This window comes from Panthera leo, chromosome B4 (assembly GCF_018350215.1).
Source record: "Panthera leo isolate Ple1 chromosome B4, P.leo_Ple1_pat1.1, whole genome shotgun sequence".
Lineage (NCBI taxonomy): Eukaryota > Metazoa > Chordata > Mammalia > Carnivora > Felidae > Panthera > Panthera leo.
In genome coordinates this window covers 134541512-134564849 of record NC_056685.1, presented here as the reverse complement: position 1 = coordinate 134564849, position 23338 = coordinate 134541512, and the positions used below count along the sequence as shown (strand labels likewise).

At 57.8% G+C, this 23338-nt stretch overlaps 2 protein-coding genes and 1 long non-coding RNA gene across 10 annotated transcripts in view; 2 read left to right on the top strand and 1 right to left on the bottom strand.

Moving 5' to 3' along the window:
* TCF20 (transcription factor 20) overlaps positions 1 to 6437 on the top strand; it is a 102562-nt gene extending 96125 nt beyond the window's left edge. For 4 of the 6 annotated variants that reach the window (XM_042948000.1, XM_042948001.1, XM_042948002.1 and 1 more), the window contains exons 5-6: positions 973 to 1100; positions 6210 to 6296. In XM_042948000.1, the coding sequence (XP_042803934.1) occupies positions 973 to 1056 (84 nt within the window). In that variant the 3' untranslated portion in view covers positions 1057 to 1100; positions 6210 to 6296. Of the gene's footprint in view, positions 1 to 972; positions 1101 to 6209 lie in introns of all 6 variants that reach the window. The other 2 variants (XM_042948003.1, XM_042948004.1) reach the window with 2 other exon arrangements.
* LOC122225210 lies at positions 134 to 6216 on the bottom strand. The gene is made up of 2 exons (XR_006205151.1): positions 5186 to 6216; positions 134 to 390 (listed from the first exon to the last, which is right to left on the bottom strand). It is a non-coding gene; the product is annotated as an uncharacterized LOC122225210 (long non-coding RNA).
* A 4578-nt stretch (positions 6438 to 11015) lies between the features above and the next one.
* On the top strand, positions 11016 to 17064 carry LOC122225208 (cytochrome P450 2D15). 3 transcript variants are annotated; one of them, XM_042947997.1, is made up of 12 exons: positions 11016 to 11103; positions 11329 to 11681; positions 11963 to 12070; positions 12485 to 12714; positions 13647 to 13818; positions 14401 to 14553; positions 14647 to 14807; positions 15253 to 15429; positions 15592 to 15733; positions 15922 to 16109; positions 16554 to 16695; positions 16795 to 17064. In XM_042947997.1, exons 4-12 carry the CDS (start codon positions 12526 to 12528, stop codon positions 16971 to 16973), a joined length of 1503 nt encoding a protein of 500 aa, XP_042803931.1. In that variant the 5' UTR covers positions 11016 to 11103; positions 11329 to 11681; positions 11963 to 12070; positions 12485 to 12525; the 3' UTR covers positions 16974 to 17064. The 3 variants fall into 3 exon arrangements, with proteins under 3 accessions (XP_042803931.1, XP_042803933.1, XP_042803930.1); XM_042947999.1 differs by lacking the exon at positions 11963 to 12070 and having other exon boundaries at positions 11329 to 11608; XM_042947996.1 differs by lacking the exons at positions 11016 to 11103; positions 11329 to 11681 and having other exon boundaries at positions 11809 to 12070.
* Positions 17065 to 23338: the final 6274 nt, after the last annotated feature.

Sequence of the window (23338 nt, the reverse complement as noted above, 5' to 3'; positions counted from 1 at the left end):
GGAGACCTGTGCCCTGGGGCGACGCCCCCCCCCCCCCCCCATGTGGTGTGGGAAGCTGGGAGAGAGGTCTGGAAGCAGAAGGTGTGTATCTGATTGTTAAGAGAAATGCGAAGATGAAACTCAGTAAAACCACTGATTTCCATTTTAGTTTAATGGAACCCCAGTTCACAGGTTGGCGCGAGGTAAGATTGATTGTAGGCCTTGGTGCGTAATCAGAGGCATTTTCCCAGACTGAAAGAAATAAGACTTGACTCCAGGGCTTTGCTGGGAAACTCAGTCTCTTCTAGGTCTTACCTCGCTCAGCGGAAGCGACCGGTGGTGTGGTTGGTGGGCCGCCGCCACCTGATTTCCCACATCATTCAAGAGGCGTCTCTCCTCTCTCGGTGGCCCCTTTAGGAAATGATGGAAGATCTGGGGTGACTGGGCCATTGCTGAGCCAGCACGTGTGGGGGAGGAGGGAGGGAGGGTGCAGAGGGGGGTGCGGGGAAGCCCTGGAGAGGATGGGGGCTGCCGCCAAGGTCTGTCGCCTCCTGGAGCTCCTGCAGCGGCCGTGCTGTCCTCTGGCTGAGGTCACACTGACACCTGGTGGTCACTGGACGCTCACAGGCTTCAGTCTCCGACTGGGGCCAGAGCGAACTAAGAAGCCATCCTGACAGTCTGCCTTCAAAACACTTCTGAAAGATGCTTACTCCGGCTTTTCTTTAAAAATTTACTTCCAGAGATGGATCCTAGGATCTTATAGTATTCTCTTCGAGTTAATTTGCATTTTTTTTTATTTTTTAAACTTCTCTAATGGTCACATTTTGTCTTAGAAAACCCTGTCTGAATATCTCCTGTTTGTCATTCAATACTGACTCTTTGCTTTTTCTTTCCTTTTCCATGTGCCATTCCTCTCCTCGCCTCTGCCCTCCCTGACCCCCACACTGTTCTTCTGTCCCTCCTGTCTCGTGTCCTTGGCTTTGCCGGCGTCAGCCTCCCCTCCCATTCCCCCTCCCCCCCTTGCAGAACAAGACAGCGAAAGGCAGCCTCAGCACAGAGCAGTCGGAGCGGGGGTGAGGGGGGCAGAGTGCTCGTGGGAATGGAAAGTACAGCAAGCACAGGTGAGTCGGGCCGGCACCCCTGCCAGAGTCCCGGTGGGTGTCATGGCCTCTGCCCTCCTGCTCGCCCCAGGCCCGGCTGCACCCAGGTCTTTAATCACGTGGACGGCCGACACCAGGTGGATAGAACGTCTCCCCGTCCGTCGCTTAGCTTCCCTGGAGCCCGAGGAGGGGTGATTGAGGCTGTCCCATTGCCCGTCGGAGCTCACAGTGACCGAGCTGAACTCAGGCCGTGCGTGCGTGTGTGTGCGCGCGTGCGTGTGTGGTGCTCCCGGAGGCTTCTGGGACAGACCCTGCCAGCAGCCCACCCCCTGTGTCCGACTCAGAAATGCTTCTAGCCAGGGGCTGTCCTTTTTTATTTATTCCCTCTCTGTAAAGCTTATGGTGGCTTTTCCTTTGAAAAACAAAAAAATTCCCAGTTTTGTTCTTTGAAATCTCTTTCCCCAAGTACTGTGAAGGACTCCTTTGCGCAAAAGTACAAAGGGAAGGAAAATCCCCTCAAAGATTTAGGAGACTTTAGCGTCCGATTTAATTTTACTCCTAAAAACCTCAAGAGATTGAGTTACGCTTTTTGCGAGTGTGTCCGGGCTCGTGGTCAGGGCGGCGTGCATCTGTGAAAACGGGATTAGAGGACCAGCGTCCCCAGAGGCAGCGGGCGTCCCCTCCTCCCCAACTGGCTTCCTTGCCCCCCCCCCCCACATGGAGTCACTGAGGACTGAGGAAAAGAGAGCATAAAGAGAAGAAAAAGAAAAGCCAAACTGTGACTTGAGGCGGTTGCTCCTATACGATGGGGTGGGGGGAGCCAGTTGTCTCAGAAATGTTCATTAAGGGATTATTTCTCTTCAAATGAAGGCTTCTGTGTTTACTCCCGACATCCGAGAGCCACACACAGGTGCGCTTAGTCTGTGGCACGTTTCCTCCCCGTTACAACCGGCAGATTCCACCTTTCTCTGGAATACCCAACAGTAATTTGAGGAAAAAATAGAATTTGTCTCAGACAGTGGCGGTTTTTGTCCTTTGAGAAGTCCTCGTTCTTCAGGTGGGTCCTGGTACAGAATTCCAGAGAAGCCCCCTCTGCTCCGCCGTGGAGGCTGCAGGGCTGTGGAGGCCTGTGGTGCTTTCTCGAGGGGGCTGTCGAGTGAGGCCTTTGCAGTTAGGCCTGTCTTCCCCTCCCAGGAATGGAAGGGACAGAGCAGAACAGGTGGTTGGGTCTCAGGAACCAAATGAGCACACTGCTGCTAGCAGCAGCCCCAGATTTCTGGAATGCAGCGAGGCCACTGTTCCTGTCCTCCTTCCCCACCGAGCAGCCCCTGGGGCAAGACAGCAGGCTGGTTGCTTTTCCAGCTTGTTTCTGTTAGCCTTTGTCCTGTGCCTGGGCTCTGCCTTCTTCCTGTCAACTCCACTGCCTGGCTGCTGGGCAGAGCCACATGCTACGAGGGCCACGAGGAACATTCTGGAAGTGCCCTTGGATGACCAGGTTAGGGAAAGAACCAGTTGGTGCTGAGTGCCTTCTGTTTTTGTCCCAGAATCCCAGCTCGTGTTTGGAGAGGGAAAAAAACAAAAAAAGGAAGTCTGAGCCCTGGGCCTGGTGGGCAGAACTCCAGTTGGGAATTTTAATTTCGTTCATCAGCTGCTTCCTCTCCAGCCAGCCTTGGGCCCTGCCAGCCAGTAGCCCTCGGCCCCCGCGTGGAGCAGGAAGCTTCAGCATTCAGACCTCAGTGTCGGTGTGTGCTTCCCACGTGCACAAAAGACACTGCAGCTCTGAGCGGTGACGGCCTGGCCCATCGGTGTGGGGTCCAGCTTTGTCCACCTGAAATGATTTTCTTCATACGCTGTCCCCACAAGGCGGGACCCTTGTCCCGCTTTCTCAGTTCAGCCATCTCGGTGAGAGCAGTGGCCCTCCACAGATTGTACGGGAACCCCAGTAATCGGAGACAGAGAACATTTCATCTTGGGGCCCTTTCTAGGGACAGAGAGCCACAATCAATGGGTGACCCTGACAAGGCAGGGAAGGGACAGGAGTACATGAGTCCTGCTTCTTGGTGCCCCCCTTTCTCACACAGAAAGTGCTATGTAACCAGGGGCAGGCCGCTAAATGCCTCTGCTTCTGTTTCTTCTGTAAAGAGAGGAATGACGATGGCCCACCTTGTGAGGATTCGGTCAAGAAATGTCTTTAACGTGTCTGTGCAGTGTAGCGTGGGGTGCTGGCCTGCCGTGCCCGGCTGGGTGGGACCCTGTGCCTCCCTGTCTAACACAAAGCCCGGGGGCTGGGAGGTGGGAGTTCTAGTCCTTCCGGGACAAGGTACCTGCACTTGTCCCTCAGCAGGCCAACATGGCCAGGGAGGAAAGCTCCTTGGGCAGACAGTCACCCAGTGGGCCGCCTCTTCCCCACTTGTGAGTGTCAGGAAGCAGGGCGACAGGCCGGTGGGTACCCACCCTCTCCCTGTGCTAACTCCTAACCGTGCCTCCAAAGGCCTATAGGAGTGTCCAGTGAGCTCCTCAGAGGCCAGACTTCCTCCCTAGGGGCCTTGGCACTTGCCATCCCCCTGGGCCTGGGTACTCTCCCCCCCCACCCCCCGCCCCAATCTTCAGTGACAGGCTCCCTCTCATCTCGGGTCTCTGCTTCCGTGTCACTTGCTCACGAGGCCTTCCCTCCTGAGCCCCTGTCTAACCAGCTCCTTCCCAGGCTGCAGCCTTCTTAGGCCAATTTGGAATCAGAACCGTGTTTGGATCTGCCCACTTGTGCCCTAGCCCAGCACGCACACAGGGCAATGCAGGCAGTCGGTTAGAGGGGGGCACGCACCCCAGAGAAGAAAGCGGCACACAGTCCCACCCAGACAGGTGGAAACTGGCCAGGTAGGGTGGGCTGGGGTGATGGATTCTTGCTGCGGTTAGAGAAGGTTGGGGAAGGCAGGCTGTGCCTGTGCGGCCAGAGGCCTGTCCAGGCCACAGAGGTGACGCTGAAGGGGAAGGAACGTGGGAGCGGAGGAGAGCGGGAGTCCTGGAAGGCTGTAGCCCAGGGTGAGATCCTGTTCACTGGCAGCCGGACACCAAGGTGCCTTTTACAGAGAGTATTGAAAACCCGCGCCACCGAGTGGCTGCAGCTGGCACGGCGTTTGCCCCTGGCTCCCCGCCCGGGACCGTGCTGTCTCAGCCACGTCCCATGTGGTTGGACAAGACCACGCGGTGACTGAGGCTCGAAGGCAGGGTCCCGGGGGCCCAGACGGAAGGGCTTTGCTGGGTGGGAGCCCCAGTCCCACCTCTCAGCAGCCCCCGTGGCTTTGGGTCCCTCGGCTTCAGCCTTGTCATCTGTGAGACGGGGGTCAGGCCTTGGTGTCCTCATGAGGACCCCTGTAAAACTGCTGGCATAGTACCTGGCACACGAATTTTCTTCCTGTGCTCCCTGTCGCAGGAACAGCTTTTTAGAAATAGCTCTGAGAAGTTAGGGTCCCCTGACATTCAAGGTGTCACATATTCAGGGCAGTCTGACATCAGACCCTGAGGAGAGGTCCCTGTTAGCAAGGCTGGCAGACAGAGCTAGGCAGGAGGTGCTGTAAAGGCCACGGCTGCCTAGACCACCAGGCGCTCCAGAGCCCGAGGTCAGCACCCTGCCGAGTCCCCCCACCCCGGCCAGGCTGACCCCAGGTGCCGGGCCTGCTTCATTCTGAGGTTGGGGGCCGGGGTGGGGCCTGCTCTTCTGAGCAGCCAGCAGGCTGGGGCTGCAGGCCCAGCGCTGTGCCAAGGGACCCCGCCCTGTCCCTCCCTCCACACGCAGGGCCTTACGCGGTGTGCCCGGACGGGTGTCCTGCGTCCCCAGCAAGGTTCCCCACTCTGGCTGTCGCTTGAGTCATCCTATTAGCTCCACCCTTGTCATCACCTTTACGCGGGACCTTTGGTTCTCTCCCCTCCCCTGGAGGCCTTCACCTCAGGAAAACCAGAGGGCTGAGTGGAGAGTCTCCCCGCGCTGGGGGCCAATCAGAGCATGGGCCGGAAGGGCCCGGCCGACCTCTGGGGCCCAGAACTAGGGAAGCCACGCTGTCGCCGTGGACGTCCTGGAGTGGCGGCTGGAGCCCTGGAGTTTGCCTCACCTGAGTGGGATGACGTTGTCCTGCTGCCTCTGCAGAAGGGCTTCCCGTGTAACCGTGTTTTACGCCAAGCAGTTAGGCCTCTCTTTTCGGCAAGGGCAGGTATACGTTCGGGTGCTTCTAAACAGAAGGTTCTTAGCTCCTGCACACAGATAGCCTTCTTGACTGTCCTGCCTCTTAGTTGTATGAGGACAGAAAAGGGACAGCACCACCTGGGTTTTCCTGGGGGTTATTTGTTGGAGGGGGGCACCAGAGGGGGTCGGAGGGAGAGGGGGGCACTCTGACTAGCAGGGAGCAGGTCGGGGGGAGGCCTCCGCCACTCTCGGCTTCCGCTGATTGTTCGGCACTGATCCTCGGAAGCCGCGTGTGTGAGACCCCTGCCCGCACAGTGACCCGTGAGGTAGTCTGAGGAGGCCCCCGGCACTGCCCCACTGGCCCCCGGGTGTTGTCTGGGTCATCTTTCTGAGCCTGGAGCCTGGGCTGGAAGAGGAACCGTGGCAGGGGGCGCCTGGGGAGCCTCAGAGCTGGCTCTGCCCTCCCTGTCAGAGCCGGCCGGCCGGAGAGTGTTCTTTTGTCATGTGAAGTGTCGCTCTTGTCAACCGGGAGCAGCTGTGGCTGTGAGCGGTTCTTCCGCTGATCGCCTGGGTGCTCAGCCACCTCTGTGAGGACCGCTCTGGGCCGCCACAGTGCCGAGCCCCACTCCGGGCCCCTGGTGGTGGCATCCTGAGCGGGGGTCACCCCAAGAGCTGCCCGACTCCGGGGCGGCCCCCACCAGGACAGTTGGGGAGCCCTTTCCTGGCCTCAGTTCCTTCCGTTCGCTGGGGGAGGCGGCCGCACCTCGGGGCACAGAGTCTAGTCACAGAGCAGCCGGCGGGGTCACTGCCGTCTTTAACCGTGTTCCTGGCCACCACCGGTCTTGGGGGCTCTCCTGCCTCGATGGCACCTTTGTGGGGGGGTCTGCAGCCGCTGGACCCACGGAGTGGGGGCACGGAGGTTCCCGGCACCCAGTGTCGGTTCTGTCTTCCAGGTGAGACTGTGGAGATGAGAAGGTGGTGGACACTCGCGATGGAACCAGAACCGTCCTGCTGTGCGGCCCCGCCCCGCCCGCCCTGCCCCGCCAGCACCTCCTCCCTAAGTCCTTACATCACACCCAAACCGTGACACCACAGGAAAGAAAGACCCAAGAAGTTGGAATGGCTGTTTCCATGGACACGATCTCCATAGTGACAATGTGGGGGGAGGGGGGTGGGGTGGGATGATGGGAAAGGGGGGGTTAAAAGGGTGGGATAAAAATATATATATATAAATCTATTTTTAGTCTGGAAAGACTTTGTTTAAATGAAAGGTGCGCTATCCCTTTTGATTCTATTTTAAAATTCTCTAGTTAAAGAACTCCAAATTTGTTCCGATAACAGTGAAATTTAAGTGTGAAATTGAACAAGCTGGTCTCATAAAGGACGGGGTGTGGCTTTGATCTTTAGCCTGCCTCACGCCGGTTCAGAGAGCTGCAGACCCAGGGTTGAAAGAGCAGACAGACCACACCGGAACCATCCTTTGTCGTTAATTTGTCTCAAAGTGGGAAGGTTTGGGGGTTGGGGGGGTGGGGGATGTGGGGACGGTCCGTGTTTTCAAGAGTGGGGGAATGATGTTTAAACACAAATAAATTTTTTCATTTCCAGAAACACTATTTATTTATTATTTTTAAAATTTTTATCTTTTTGGGGGGTGAGATGGGCAGATGTCCCAAGGTCACAGCTATGTCCTGGGTCACTGTGGCCAGTGAGAACCATGAGCGCCCCACTAAGTGCGCCCGGCAGGCAGGGTCAGGGGGTGGCCTGCCTCTGGACGCATTCCTGGCAGCTGTACCCTGTCCCCCCCCCCCCCACTCCCCAGGCCGAAGGACGGGACAGGAAATCTAAGTTGTAGGACTCGGCACACGGGGGAGGGGCTGTTGAGTGCCATCAGTGTGGTTAGGCTGACCAGGAACACCCAGTTAGCCCTTTTTTCTTTTGCTTTCATTTTTATAAAGGAAAAGGGGGCCTGTCAGGTGAGCAGCTCCACGCTACATGATTCTTTATGTTGTATTGTTTTGTTTTGTAAATTGTATAATTTTTAAATATCTGAGTTTTAAAAAAAGAAGAAAAAAGTACAAAAAAAATCTTGTTAAGGCCTTAAGAAGGGGTTAGTGCATCTTTCAGGGGTCACTCTGCCGTGGGGATAAAATGGCTGTTTCACAAACAGTTTTATTTAAAAAACAAAAAAAAAAATCAAAAAATAATAAACTTCATTTTAACCTTGTTTCCTTTTTTTGTTTAATGTAAAGCAAACGCGTCTCTTCCTCCTCCCATTCCAGCCCCCAAAGGTGGCTTTGCTCCACTGCAGAGGCGGCCGCCATCTGACTGTCCAGCTGAGCCCCAGCCTCCCGCGCCCCCCGCGGCCCTCGCAGCGGGGCCTGGAAGGACACAAAACCCAAGCTCCTCTGCGGCCCCGCCCGGGCGGGTGGAACTCAGCCAGTGTGCGGGGACGGGCGGATTTACTTAAGTTGGTATGAGGACAGATTTCCAATCAACATTAATTTTAAAGGTTATAAAAAAATAATGCAATGTTAATGGACTTTTTTAGAGAACAGAAATACTGGAAGGAATGTTGTGAAGTAGAAATAGGCAATTATAAATGAGTTCTTGTGTGCTCATCAATTGGGGACTGCAGAAATGGCAGATTAATTCTGTTTTAATGGCTCCATCAAGCCGTGCGGCCCATTTCTCATTTCGCTCACCAGGACGGAGGCGTGGGTGGGTGTGCTGGGCGGGCTGTGGGACCCGCATGGAAATGACGGCTTTTTGAGCCGCGCGGCTCTCCGTCTGGTCTTGACTTGGCGCTAACACGGTTCAGATGAAATTGATAGATTTCAGGTGTCAGGGGCTCAACCACAAACCTTGAAAAATACGTGTCTTGAGGAAAATATTTTCCCAATGGCAAATGATTCTTTGTCATTTTGCCTTTATTCTTCTGTCCCCTTTTGACTTGCTGATGATACTTGAGCGAGGCACATGGGATGATTCTAGGACTTTCCTCAAACTGGCTTCTGAAATGACCGTTTCCCCGGGGCGTGGCTGCGTTCCACACTCCGCTCCTGGCTCCGGCTTTCCAGCTTCTGCAGGAAGCCTCACCTCCTGCATTTTAAGTTCATAGCAGTGTTGAGCAGAAGTTACAGAACGTGCCCGTGTGTTCCCGGTCCCCCCACACACAGCCTACCCCAGCCAAGCGGTGCATTTGTTACAACTGGTGATCCTACTACATAGACCCGTCGTTGTCACCCAGAGCCCGTAGTTGACATTTGGGTGCCTTCTTGGTGTTGCACACTCCGTGGGTTTGGACAAGAGGTGTAATGACACGTGTCCACCGTTACAGTCTCAGAGTAGTCTCACCGCCCTAAAGATCTTCTGTGCTCTGCCTGTCCTCCCTCCTCCCAGCCCCTGGCAACCACCGATCTTTTTACTGTCTCCATAGTTTTGCCTTTTCCAGAATGTCATATGGTTGGAATCATACAGTATGTAGCCTTGTCAGATTGGCTTCCTTCACTCAGTGAAAACGCATTCAAGGTTCCTCCATGGCTTTTCATGGCTTGATAGCTCATTTAGTGCTAAGGAATATTCCATTGTCCAGATGTACCACAGTTCACTCACCTGCCAAGAGACGTCCTAGTTGCTTCCCAGTTTTGGCAATTATGAATAAAGCTGCTGTGAATAACCTGTGTGCAGGTTTTTGTGTGGACATCCGTTCTCAACTCCTTTGGGTCGATATCGAGGATCTTGCTGGATCACATGGTAAGAAGGTTTCGTTTTGTAAGGAACCACCAGCCACCTTGCACAGTGGCCGCGTATGGAAGTTCCTTTTGCCCCACACCCTTAACAGTATTTGGTGTTGTCGGTGTGCTGGATTTTGGCCATTCTAATAGGTATGCAGTGGTGATAACGTGGATTTTTTTTTCGTAAGTTTAAAATTGCAGATAAAATATTTACCATCTTAACCGGCGTGCAGTGTTGAGTATATTCGCATTGACAGGTGCGAGATCCAGGCCCATGTGCCCGGCAAGCTGCACGCAGGGTCCGCTTTAACCTTCTGCCTCTTTCTGTCCCCAGGAATTTTGGGGGGTTTCCTCTGTGGGCGCCACCATGCCGCAGGGAGGGAGAGGGGTCACGGCTGGCAAAATGCCACCAACGTTCCCAGCGCCCTCGCTGGGTGCCGGGGGTGGGCGGTTCCCGGTCCGCGCCGTGTCGGTGCCATCCCTCCCCGGGCAGGCGAACTCCAGTGACACGTGTGGTCCCTGCGAAGCGCTCACTCCCATCTCCGCTTCTCCTGGGCAGCCTCACCGCCTGACTGGGGGTGGGGGCGGCCCCGAGTGTGTCTGTGAGTAAACCCCAGGAACTCAAGTGCTGGCCCTTGAAGTTTTTGTCCAGTGTGGAACAGTAACTCAGAGCATGCATTTTGAAACGGACCCTAATGCTGCTCGATGACTTTGATCTCCTACCACAAACTGGAAGCCACCAGCCTTAGGGGCTGCGGAGAGGGCACGTGAACAGCAGCGCCTGGCACACGAAGCTATGATTGCACAATGACTGCAGAAGGCCACAGGCCTCACGAGGCCACCCCGCCCTGGACAACAGGCCACTGCCCTTCGCAACCCCCCACTGGGCACGATGCCTCAAAAGAAGGGGTAGAGATAGTTTATCTAAGGCCACTGTGTGACCGGACACTCGGACCCTCACGTTCCCCGTGCTAACACCACCTGACCGGCGGTCCGGGTAGAGAGTCGTCACTCGCTGAACAGGAGTGCGCAGCTGAGGCAGATCAGAGCCCCCCACCCACCCACCCCCCGCCCCCAGGGTGCCTAGGGTCTCGCCCTCCTGCTCTATCGAGTGGCCTTAGAAGCGGTCTCCCTGCCTCCTGGAAGCCAAGACCGCAATTTCGCACAGTCTAGACCTCAGCCAGACTTGCAAAGCTGCCACCTCCAGCCGCCTCCCTCCGGCTGCCCCACCCCCACCACGCACAAGACTTTGCAGTGCTCCAGGGTCCTCCAGAAAGTCCTGCTCCAGCCTGGGGCAGTGTCCCCATGACCCTGAAAGCAGTCCCCACGCTGCCGGCCTGGCCCCCTCCGGGTCCTGAGCACCTTGGAGCAGGGCCCACCATCTGCTTCCCACCATGTTGCCAGTACTTAGCCCAGCACCCAGTACCCAGCACATAGTACTTCCGGTGTGGGTGGGACAGAATCCAAGCCCATCAAGTACTTGGCCGTGGCCAGATGCAGGGAAGGCCCAGCTGGGTCCCAAAAAACTAGGTCCTGGGCCCAGCGGGAGAGTAGGGGTGTGGGACTTCGGGAAGGAAGCAGCTTCCACAAGCCAAGCAGGAATTGTGAACATTGGAAGCCATATGACCCCGGGTTGCCACCTCTGAACGGCGTCTCTGAGCCAGGGATGTCAGAGGGCGCTCCGGAAGATCCTGGTCCTCTTACAGTGGGAAGGCGAAGCAGGGGGAGAACGGGGGCAATGGGGTGGGGGTAAGGGATGCCTCCCCCAGGCCCTGCTTCAGCTGGGAGAGAGAATACTCCGGCTGTTTCCAGAATGAGAGTGTGCCTCACACACCCCTGGGACGGGTGAAGGGGACTGACCCTGCCCGGGAAATGCCCCTTCCCACCCTCTGGGTCTACTACCTTCTCATCTGAGCAGGTTTTGGCCTCAGAGTTCCCACCAGCCTCACTGATGTAACAATTCAGCTTCAATTCCCGCCCCTTCCATTGTTGGAGAAGGAGCGTGAGGCCGGGCATGGTGTGGTCACCCAGGCCTTACGCGGAGGAGCAGAGAGGCTGAGCAAGAGGAAGGGTCTGGTTGGCACGACCCCAGCCTGGTGCAGGTGGCACACAGGTTTGCATCTTTCCTGGAAGGACCTCAGAGTCAGGACTGGAAGGCTTGGGACTGGAGCCACGGGGGACCTGGCCTGTGGGGGGGGGGGGGGGGGGGGGGGAGGCGGGGAAGGCGCTGGCACAAGGGGAGTCCTGAGAATTCACTCCCTGGGGTCCTCAGCAGGGGACGCCTGTGAGGGCGGAAAGAAATTGTGTCCCACTGGATTTCCATCCCCTCGTCTTCCAGAATGAGTTTGAGCAGCTGATGTTCAAGGACAAATGAGGAGGAGGAGGAGGAGGAAGCAGGCCTCCTCCTCGGAGGACAGAGGTACCTCTCGGGTCTAAGCCACCCTCACGCCCCTGAGCTCAGCGGCAGCTCAGTCAACAAGGGAAAGTGCCCACGCCGGAAAGTGGGGCAGGCATGAAGGACATTCATCACTCGGGTGGCCGCAAGAGCCAGGAGGTCCAAGGACGAATTTGTAACAAACTTAGGAAGGCGTCTCCAGGCCATTGAACTGGTGGTCAGGGTGAGTAGGAAGCTCTGAAAACAACCCAGCTGCCTCCCCACCCCCAGATGGAAACTCGACAGGCCAAGATCAGGTCAGAACTGAGGACGCTGGGCCCGCCTACCAGGCGAGGGACCACAGCGCCACTGTGGGCAGCCTCGAGGCAGGAGGCAGGGGTGGGGTCCGGGCAGCTACCGGGAACTAGGGTGACTTGGTGCTGGGTCTGAGTGTGTGTGTGTGTGTGTAAGTGGTGCGTGGTTTTGTGGGTGTGTAAATGTGTGCTGTGATTGCGGGTCAGTGTGTGAACACGTGGGTAGCGTCTGAATGTGTGAGTGGTTCGTGATTGTGGGTTTCTCTGTGTGTTGAGTGAACTAGTGTGAAGGGGACACCAAGAACGTCATCCCCGCCACCACGGACCCTCTGATCACTGTGACCTCCCTAGGGCACTGGGCAAGTGCCAGTAACAAACTTGGGAGGGGGCAGGTAACATATGAGAAGACAAGGGTGTGTTCTGGGGACGAGGCTGGGACCACACTAAGGGGTGCGAGCCTAATACGACGGGTGGGTGGCAGAATCAAGTCCAATGACCCCCGGCTTTTCCTCGGAGCCTCTAACAGAGCTGCAGAGTCAGGCTGAGGGGTGGGCGTCTCGTCTCTCCACTAATCTCACCCCACTACCCTGGGGAAGCACCCGAGAGTCCAAGAGGGACAGGACTTCGGCGGTCACCCCTGCACCTGACCTTCCTCGGCTCCTCCTCGTGTCCGCTGGCAGCACGGTCCCCCTGACACGTTGACTCAGGGCAGAGGGCAAAGGCCGGCCTCGGGTCCCTTTAGAAAGAGGGCCCGCGCTGGCTGGGCTCGCAAAACGTGCTGAGCGTCCCATCTGGCCCGGTCCTAGGTACCTGGTGTGCCGGAGGACCAGCACGCACTGAGGCGGCCATGGGACTGCTGACCGGGGATGCTCTGGGGCCCCTGGCCATAGCCGTGGCCCTCTTCCTGCTCCTGGTGGACCTTCTGCACAGGCGCAGATTCTGGGCTGCCCGCTTCCCGCCAGGCCCCATGCCGCTGCCGCTGCTGGGCAACCTGCTGCAGATGGACTTCCGGGACACGCTCTTCTACTTCGACCGGGTGAGGGAGGCGGGAGGCGGGAGCAGCAGAGGGGGATGGGGACCCCGCCTAGCGGCGGCGGATGGCGGGTAGGGGGTGAAGCCACAGGCCGCACAAGGAGAGCACAAGGAGACGGGCCGAGCGCAGGAGGCAGGGGTGAGAGGCTGACGGCGGCCGGCCTCCGTGCAGGGCCCGAAGGACGATTGGGATTTTCCAATCAAAGGTCAAAGAGGGCAAAGGCCTGGAGTGGGGTGTGGGCTTGGCAGTGGGTTTGGGATCCAGTCGGGCAGCGCTTAAATTATGTCACCTGGGTCCCTTCTGATTACAGCAGGAGGAAAGGTCTTGAGAATCGGGGACGCAGTCTGGTCATGAGCCCCATTTTAAAAATTACTTTATTATTTTATTTTGTGTTATTTTCTATTTTATTTATTGAGAGAGGGCACAAGTGAGCAAAGGGCAGAGAGGGAGAGAGAGTCCCACAAGGGGCAGAACGAGAAGCGGGGCTCACTCGAATTGGGGCCGGAGCTCACGAAAGGTGAGATCATGACCTGGGCTGAAGTCAGATAGGAGCCCCATTTAAATCAGGAAACCGAGGGTGACATAATTACGGGGACAGTTTCTACTCTTTCGCTGCTGTGGTTTCTTGGGTCTCAGTGCTCACCTCTGTAAACTTCAGTTTCTTCACCTGTAGAATGGGATCCTAACTTGGCCTACTGACAATTTTGGTGACCTTTGCAAAGTCCTAGCTGAGAGGTCTGATCCAGCGTGAGCTCCTCCTCCGTAGACCCTAACCCAGAGTCACTAGGCCAGATATCGCCCGTGCACCAGCGTGCTGCCGGAGGCCTAGGGGTGCCCCAAGGCTAGCGCCATGAGACTGGGGCCGCAGCCTGCTGGGGGTGGGGGTGGGGGGGCGGAACCGGGCTTGACAAACGCCCTCAAACCTCGGCCTGCAGCTGCGGCGCCGCTTCGGGGACGTGTTCAGCCTGCAGCTGGCCTGGACGCCCGTGGTCGTGCTCAACGGCCTGGAGGCCGTGCGCGAGGCCTTGGTCTACCACAGCGAGGACACTGCCGACCGCCCACCTACGCCGATCTACGAGCACCTGGGGTTCGGGCCGCGCTCCCAAGGCAAGCGGAGAAGGGGGGCAGACCGAGGTCCGGCGGGGACTGGGCCAGCAGTGACTCAAGACCCGGCAGGGCTAAGTGGAGGCAGGATCGTGGACATGCAGTGCAGGGAAGAGTCAAAGAATTTGGAGTGGCCGCAGGTGGAGGAAGGATCTGGTGCCAAGTGCCGGGGTCTGATAGAGGCGGATGAGGACCGGGCCTGACCGAGAAGGGGCGGGCCCAGGGCCGAATCGGTCAAGAAAAGGACGTCTGGGTGGGCGGGAATGAGGGGGAAGGAAGACAGTATGGGCGAGGCAGGGGGCGGACCAGGACTTTTCCCTACCGGGCAGGGGTCAAGGTGGGCAGGGTGATGCCAACACCTGCCCCCAGCAGAGGAGAGCTGGCGGGCAGGCAGAGAGACCAGTCCCCAGCGGCAAGTGGGTGTCAAAGTGGGCGCGATTTAGTGGGCGTGGGGGGCAAGGTTTGTGGGGGCGGGCAGGGGGCCGGGCCTGTGAACGGGGCAGGGGCGGGGCCTTGCGAAGGGGGCGGGGCCGAGTGCCCTGGGCGGACGCGTCAAACCACGCCCACCGCCCCGCCCCGCCCCAGGGGTGTTCATGGCGCGCTACGGGCGCGAGTGGCGCGAGCAGCGGCGCTTCGCCTTGTCCACCCTGCGCAACTTCGGCCTGGGCAAGAAGTCACTGGAGCAGTGGGTGACCGAGGAGGCGTCGTGCCTCTGTGCAGCCTTCGCCGACCATGCCGGTGCGTTTGGGGGCTGAGGGGCACAGGAGACAGGGACGGAGGGGCTGGGGAAGAGATGCAGGAGACCCCCTGACCCGCACCGTCCCCTCTCAGGACGCCCTTTTAGCCCCAGGGCCCTTCTGAATAAAGCTGTGAGCAACGTGATCGCTTCCCTCACCTACGGGCGCCGCTTCGAGTACGACGACCCGCTCCTCCACAAGCTGATAGACCGAGCACTGAAGGGACTGCAGGAGGACAGCGGCTTCGCGCGTGAGGTGCGGGGCGGGGGCGCCAAGGAGCCCCGCAGGGCGAGCTGCGTGGAGGCGGCCTCCGCCCTAAAACGCGCCTCCCGGAGGAGGGCGTGGGGGAGGAGGGGGAGGGGGAGTACGGAGGGGCCTGGGAGAAAAGGCATTCCAAGACAAAGGGTCTGGAGAAGGTGGGGAGATCGCAGGCCCGGAGCCGGGGAGGCGGGCCCAGGGTCCAGGAGCCCAGGAGAGGGCCCGGGAAGGAATCTGTACCTGCTTCATTGGAAGCCACTAGAGCCCATGAGATCTAGGGTTTAGATTTATCCTTCTGGGCCCCGAGCCAGGAAAGAGGATCAAGGCCCGAACTCAGGGAGGAGCCACTGCAATGGTGGGGACACCCGGGAGGTGGCAGGGACCTGGCTGATGGAAGTGAACACCTGAGCACAGGAAGGTCCCCCATCTGTGGCCCTCCCAGGCCCTGAACTCCATCCCTGTGCTCCTGCACATCCCGGGACTGGCTGACAAGGTCTTCTCAAACCAGAAAGCCTTAATGACCCTCCTGAATGAACTAGTCCAGGAACACAGGATCACCTGGGACCCAACCCAGCCACCCCGAGACCTGACTGACGCCTTCCTGGATGAAATAGAAAAGGTGAGGTGTCGGGGACAGTGGTGGTGGTTTGAGAATCCCATGAACCCAGGCCCAGGAAGGCGGGGCCTGGACATCACCCAGTGATCAGTGATGGGTGCAGGGTGGGAGGCCATCTGGGGGCTTCTTCCCTCTGGCCCAGCTCACCCTCTTGGCACGGCCCAGGCTAGGGGGAACCCCGAGAGCAGCTTCAATGATGAGAACATGCTCATGGTGACAGCCGACCTGTTTCTTGCTGGGATGCTGTCCACCTCAGCCACGCTGGCCTGGGCCCTCCTGCTCATGATCTTGCACCCGGACGTGCAGCGTGAGTTCAGCCTGGGGCCCGGATGGATGGATGAGGGAGGAGAGGAACCAGCCGGGACCCCTTAAGCTTGCTCTAGCCCCCCGAAGCTCTGAGCGGAAGCTGGGCCCTGGGCCCTTCCATAGAGTCAGGCAGAGGTCGGAGCCCAGACCTCAGGGTTCTGACCACTATGGGGATGCTTGTCTGTCTAGGACGCGTCCAACGGGAGATAGATGAAGTGTTAGGGCCGGAGCAGCGACCAGCGATGGCGGACCAGACCCGCATGCCCTTCACCATGGCCGTGATGCACGAGGTGCAGCGCTTTGGGGACCTCGCCCCACTGGGCGTGCCCCACATGACATCCCGAGACATTGAAGTACAGGGCTTTCTCATCCCCAAGGTAGGTCTGCAGCCCTCTGCACCCATGCTCAGCACCACCCAGCATGGCCAATGCCAGGTAAGGGCGGGGACCCAAGGCACCCAATCCTCATTTCTGCAAGCACCGACTATCCCAGCCTAGGTGGATGTGGGGGATGGGAGCAGAGGCAGGGCCGGCCTCTCTCTTCAGAGCCCCCGAGTCAGGTGGGGAAGACAGACCGAAATGTTGCACGGGGTTTTGGAGGAGCCTGTGCACAGGGACAGGTGGCAGCGTGGACCCCCGTGGGTGGTGAGTCACTTGGCCTGCCATGGGGACAAAGGAGGTGCTGAGAAGCTTCTTGGGCCACGGGGTTATTTGAAAGAGTCCCATGTGTGCCAGGCAGAGCGTGCACCCATGCGTGTTCGGTGGCAGGGGTCTGGGCGTCCCATAGCCTAGACCCCACCCATGCCAGGCGTCTCCTGCCAGGGGACAACACTTATCACCAACCTATCGTCAGTGCTGAAGGACAAGACGGTCTGGAAGAAGCCCTTCCGTTTCCACCCCGAGCACTTCCTGGATGCCCAGGGCCAATTCGTCAAGCAGGAGGCCTTCATGCCCTTCTCTGCAGGTACCTGCGGTGCCCAACTCACTGACCCCTCCCAAGGGAGTCTCGGAGGATGGAGCCCAGGCCCCCAGGCTCACTGAGCACCCCCATACCCACCCGCAGGCCGCCGCATATGCCTCGGGGAGCCCCTGGCCCGCATGGAGTTCTTCCTCTTCTTCACCTGTCTGCTACAGCGCTTCAGCTTTTCCGTGCCTGTGGGGCAACCCCGGCCCAGCGACCATGGTGTCTTTTCCCTCCTGATGATCCCACCCCCCTACCAGCTCTGTGCCACGCCCCGCTAGGAGGAGGAACCAGCCCCCCACCTGGCTCCTCGGCAGGGGCCCTGATACGCAATAAACCAATTTGGCGGTTCCATCCTGGCTTCCGAGTCCCCTCGGGCCGCCTGACCAGCCCCTGGCGGTGATGGGGCCTCAGCAGTCTCCCCAGGGCCAGCCCCTACCCCTGCCTTATCCATCCTTGCCTTGCATTTGATCCCATTCGAGAGACGGGTATACTGAGGGCCAGAAGATGACAAGCTTACCCCCTACTCACCCAGAGACCCAACATCGGCCACTCTGGTTAGTGGCAATGTCTAAGGTCCTGGCCCGTGCCAGGAAGAGCGAGAACAAGCTGCTGAGAGATCTCACCCAGGCCCCGGTGGGTGGGGGGGGGGGGGGGAGGACCCCACTCGGCCTGGACACCCCCACCTCAGGTCCAACACCGCCCACCCCACACCACAGGCCAGCAGCTCAGCAGCACCTTCAACCCTTCTGCCCCGCTTCATCTACAACACCCCTGAAGGTGAGGCACTCAGGGAGGGCCAGGAGGGATGTGCCAGGTTAACACCTGGGGCTCGGTCCTCAGGTGCCAGAGCTTTCCCTGCAAAGCCTAATGGCCGCCCAGAAGTGAGCCACCTCCCTGAGCCTTTCAGTCACCCCAAACTAGGATGGGCCCCGTTCCCTAGCCCCTCGGAAATGCTCGCGTTCAGTCACCTGCTCAGGACTTGCCATTCATGGCCAGGCTGGAGCAGGAAGACACTCGTTTGGCTCCAGCCCAGGGCACAGTCCTCTGAGCGGCTGGGTCAGGCTGAGCTCTTGGGAGACTTGGCCAGGGGTAGGCAGGGAGACCTGTGGGCCACAGGCATGCCCTAGGGACGGGGGTCAACCTTGGACCCACGTGACAGTGGGATGGTCGGAGGGCGAGGAGGCCATGTGGAGACCCTGGAGGAGGACACCTGCCTTTCACCCTTGCTCTGCCAGGATACTGTGTGACCCTGGGCCAGTCCCTCCCCTGCCCCGGGCTTCTGTTTCCCCTTCAGCCAATGAGCTGCTGGCGTCAGATGGCTGCCGGGTCCTGTCTTCCTGCTCTGACTTCTCGGGCTGTGACCCTGTCAGCCTGGAGCCGTGGCCAGGAGCAGGACTGCTGTGCCCCCTCCGTGCCCACCCCCACAACCGGCGGGTTCTGGACTGCGCACCTGGGGAGCACCTGAGGGTTGCTGACAATGGGATGCTTTGCCAAGTCTTGCGCAGACCCCCTTGGTGCATTTAGGGAACAGCTTGGGGACCACAGACACTCAGGTCAGAAGCGCCCCCTCCCCCAGGCTTCTTTTACCAGAGGACACGCACACCCAACGGCATCCCTGACAGAGGTCCCACCAGCACCTTCTAAATGCCTTCATGTCATGGAGCCGCCCGGCTCTCAAGCACTCAGGGGACTTGGTCTGTCCCCTGGCACTGAGTCAGAGGGCCTGTTCAGAGCATCTGCCGTTGTGTCCGGGCTCAGTGGCAGGAGGTGGTGCTCCTGCAGCTTGTCAGGACAGGGACTGTGGACAGGGTCTCACTGGGTTTTTGAAGACACGAAGCCTCTGAAAGGAGGCAGCTGGGTCTGCAGAAGCAGCAACTGCGGATTTATTGGATACTTTGTCATCCGTGGTTCTGTGTCTTCCGGGTGTCAGGGGCTGGGAACCAGCCCAGCCAGAGCCTCCTCAGGAGCCGGGGGACCCAGGCCCCAGGACTTTCCTCCTCACTCGCCACCTCAGAGGCCTCTGGAAAGTACAAACAGGCATGCCTGTGGGTCCCTTGCTGGGAGGACCTTTCCCCAGAGCCAGGGCGCCCTCTGATGCTGGGGGGACAGGCTCAGGAAAGGCGGGCCGTTCCCCCAGCCCGAGGGGAGTGGCTTCAAGCTCCCGGCTACCAGGAAGGAAGCAGGAGGCAGGGGAGACATTAGGGGGGACGCGGCATCTGGACACCTGGGCTTCTTCCCTCCCCTCCCCACCCAGGGCAGGAGGTCTGAGAGGAGTGATCTGTGACCCCTGCAGGGTCCCCGCGATCAGGGAGGGAGGCAGTCCTGCATCGGGGTGGGGCCAGAAGGGTATATTGCCATCTCCTTACAGACCTTTTTATTTGCCTGGGAAGAAAGAAAGGACACAGTGGTGGGATGAGACAGGTTCTACCCTACACAAATGGGGAAAGTAAGGCCTCATTCGCAGGAAGTCAGGAGAGGCAGGGTTCAGACCCGCTCCGCTCACACCAGGAGTGCGGCTCTTTGCGCCACTGGGACGGCGGTTCGGCCCAGTGGTCCTGGGGGTGCCCCGTGCCCCCAGTACTGCCCTCTCCCTCACGGCCCCCACCCTGCCGGGCTCTGGGGCTTCTCAGCGGGGCCCACGCTGGGGCTGTTCCTTCCCTCCCAGTCTGGGATCCCCGCCACCTCTTCCTCCTCAGCCGTCTCCCTCCTGGCGGGAATGGAGCTGGCTGCTTCCGCCCCTGGGGCCCTCCCCTCCCCCTCACGCTGAGCCAAGATGTCAGGATCCTCCTTCGCGGCCTCATTCAGTCCTCCAGTTGCCTTGGGGGTCATGGCCTGCAGGGAGGGTCAGGAGGGTAGAGGTGGGCAGAAAGGCCCTCCGAATGCCTCCTCCCTCCCCGTTCTCTACACCCGGAGCGTGTGTAGTTCTTTGCCTTTCCAAGGAAGTCCTTCCCTGCTCAGTGAGTGGGGAGTTTCCTGGGGGGCGGGGGGGGGGGGGGGGTGTGCCACTACCCCTGGGATTCCCCTGCCACGAGCTGGGGTGTCTCTGCGCCTCATGGAGCTCTGACAGGAGCCAGCCTCACTTACCTCGGAGGCTTGCTTCTTCCCACTCCTGACTCTGCGTCTCTACAGAGGAAAACAGAAGTGACTCACAGCTGCGAGGGGCTGGGAGTCCTTCCCCGCCTGGCCCATCCTCTCACTGAACCTACCAAGGACGCCCAGGACAGCCACCCCATCCCAGGGGAAGAGGGGTCCCCAGCCCTCACCTGAGTGGTCACAGGGTAGCACTTATCCATCAGCCCCCACACTGGCCTTAAGGTCTCCCCTACGGGCTGCGTGGGAAGGAGGGAGAGGAGGGAGGCAAGGCTGAGGTGACGTCTAAGGCCACCTCAGCTACACTGTCGATGCCTGCATGCACAGACACCTAAATCCACTGTCGATGTCTGCATGCACAGACACCTAAAAACTACCAGTAATTTGAGAAAAAGTTCAAACAATAATGGGTAACTTTGCATTCATGAAATAAGAATGGGCTGTAAAACAGAAATGTTCAAAAAACCTCTAACTCTTGCACACAAAAGTATGATATAATAATGGGAATGAAAAATCCAATCCAAGTGTAGAAGGTGAAGTTGGAAAAAAAAAATTTTTTTTTCCCAGAAAGAACAGAGAGGAGATCAGGAGCTCCCACAGCTAAATCACAGATCTTTCTGAGAGAGGGAACAGGGACCACAGACTGAGGTGGCAGGGGAGAGATACCAAATGAATACACCCCTTTTTTATCAAGACAATTTCCCAAAGGTGAGGGACAGGAGTTTCCAGAAGAGAAGGAATCACCAAGTACCTAGGACAATGGATGATGGAGACCCACCCCCAGAGCCTTCCATCAATACGTTTGAGAGCACTGAGGACAAGGAACCCCCAAACTTCCAGAAATACAAAGAAAAAAGTCTGTTTTGGGAATTCAACTTTCGTCAGACTTTCCTTTGAAAGTCGTTGAAGCCAGGAGACAATGAGGATCTTCAAGCCCTATGAGAAAAATACTTCTAGTCTAGAATTCTGTATCTGTCCAAACTCTTGGTGGAATATGAGTTAAGACTGTTTCAGATATGTGAGATCTAAAGACGCCCCCCTCGGGACGCAGGGGTTCTCCTAGAGGTTGGGTCCCACCCAAATGAAGGAGTGATGTGGGCTCCCCAACATGGGAGAAGTGGAGTGCTCCCCAGACCCATGAGAAAGGGAGGTCCCGGGACAGCTCAGCGGTGAACATCGTGAAGGGTGTCCTGTCCGTATGAAAATAGGAGGAGGGAGGGCTCCATGAGCTATGGCTCCACGAAAACCATCATACTGATAAAGCACCTAATTTTTCTTTCTTTTTTTTTTTTTAATTTTTTTTTAATGTTTATTTATTTTTGAGACAGAGAGAGACACAGCATGAGCAGGGAAGGGGCAGAAAGAGAGGGAGACACAGAATGTGAAGCAGGCTCCAGGCTCTGAGCTGTCAGCACAGAGCCCGACGCGGGCTCGAACTCACGAACTGTGAGATCATGACCTGAGCCGAAGTCGGAGGCTTAACCGACTGAGCCACCCAGGCACCCCAAGCACCTAATTTTTCTAAATGTATTGCAAGGAGACTGATTTTTTGGCAGACAGCTTGGATAAGTTGTAGGTAGAAAACTAAAAAAGAGGCAAGACCAAAATCGCACACGAAGAGCGGCCACGGCATAGTATTCCGGGCTCCGCTAGGAATATTATTTTCATAGTTTAAAAATGTAAACCCTCAATATTGGTCTAATAAAAATTCTTACATACACCCACTGGCATGGCTAAAAACCAATGGCAAGTGCTGGGGAGGATGTGGGACAACCGGAATCTCGCATTCGGGGCTGGTGTGAGCGCAGAACGGCAGCAACCGCTCTGGAAAAGTCCCGGTTTTCTTGCGGGACTAAACGCACACTTAGCCACACGCCCCACCACTCGGGGGCCGTTTCCCGAAGCGGAAGGAGAACCTAGGTCGACACAAAACCTGTAGACAAATATTTAGTGCGGTTTTATTTGTAACTGTCCCAAAGTAGAAACACCCAAATAGCTCAAGTGGTGAGTGGACAAACTGCGGCCCATCCCCACGAAGGACGCCTGCTCCGCCGCAAGGCACAAACGACTGCTGCGCATGCGCCCAGGGAGGCCTCAGGCGCACCCAGCTCAGGGAGGGACCAGAAGCGCAGCCGCATCGGGGATGCCTCCACTTCCGGGACAATCTTGCCAAGGCAGCAGTATGGGAACGGAAAACTCTTCAGTGGGTCGGGGCGGGGCAGTGGGGAAGGACTGGCTGCCCGTGAGTACAGAGGGACTGTCAGAAGGGATGGAACTGTTCTGGTTTGGGCCGTGGTGCTGCTTACACAGCTGGGTATGCCTGTCAAAAAAGGGGCCACTGGGGCGCCTGGGTGGCCCAGTCGGTTAAGCCTCCGACTTTGGCTCGGGTCATGAGCTCACCGTTCGTTCGTGAGTTAGAGCACCGCACAGCTCAGAGCCTGGAGCCGGCTTTGTATTGTGTGTGTGTTTCTCTCTCTGCCCCTCCCCCACGTATGATCTGTCTCTCTCTCTCTCTCTCTCTCTCTCTCTCAAAATAAACATTTAAAAAATTAAAAAAAAAAAAAAAAGAAAGAAAAAGAAAAAAGAGCCCACTGCCGTGGTGGGGGGCTTAAAAGCCAAAATGATATAAAAACAGCAAAACAGCAATGTTACTTAAAGGATTTTAACAAGCGAAAATGTCATTACTCAAATTAAACGTTTTACAACCCCAAAACAAGGCTATCGCTGTCTACACTGGAAGGCTGGGGGAGGTGAAGGGCTGGAGGGGCAGTAAATGTGCAGTTGTTACAAGAGCTACGTCCTCAGCTTCCACTGTAGGAATTCATTGGCTAATGTTTATTTTTATTTTTGAGAGCGAGAGAGAGAGAGAGCGAGTGGGGGAGGGGCAGAGAAAGAGGGACAGAGAGAATCCCAAGCAGGCTCTACACTGCCCCAACTTGGAGCTCCATCTCACAAACCACGAGATCACGGCCTGAGCCGAAATCAACGGTTGGAGGCTTACCCCTATGAGCCGCCAGGTGCCGTGACAATACATTTTTAAATGGAAATTTGACCGGTTGCTTTAAGAATCAGCAACAACAAAGAAAGGAGGTGCAGTCGGATTCAGTGGTCTCCAAGGCACCTGCCAACATGGGCCTTCTTAGGGTCTCCCCACCCCTGAATGGTCACCCCCAGAAGGTGTAGCACATACTTCTCAGAGTTCCTGGGCCACCGATAACCTTGTTTCTGTGGGATTCTCCTCTTCCCGACAGCGCTGTGCAGAGAACAGGAGGCCCCCAGAGATCAGGCATGTGGCTCTGTACTATCACTTGGGCGACCTGGACCTAGTCCCTCCGGGGGCCTGTTTCCCATCTGCGTAAAGTGGGAGCTGCTGGGTCGCCGTGAGGCTCAAATGACATAACAGATGGACAGCACGTAATCTAGCACGTGGCCCTGGGTGTGCGCCCAGCACCCATGTGCGTTCTTCTGACCCAGGGCTGGGAGCAGGGGCTTCGGCCATAGGTTCTCGGATCTGGAACATGGAGGAGAGTATGCGACCCCAGGCAGGTGTCCT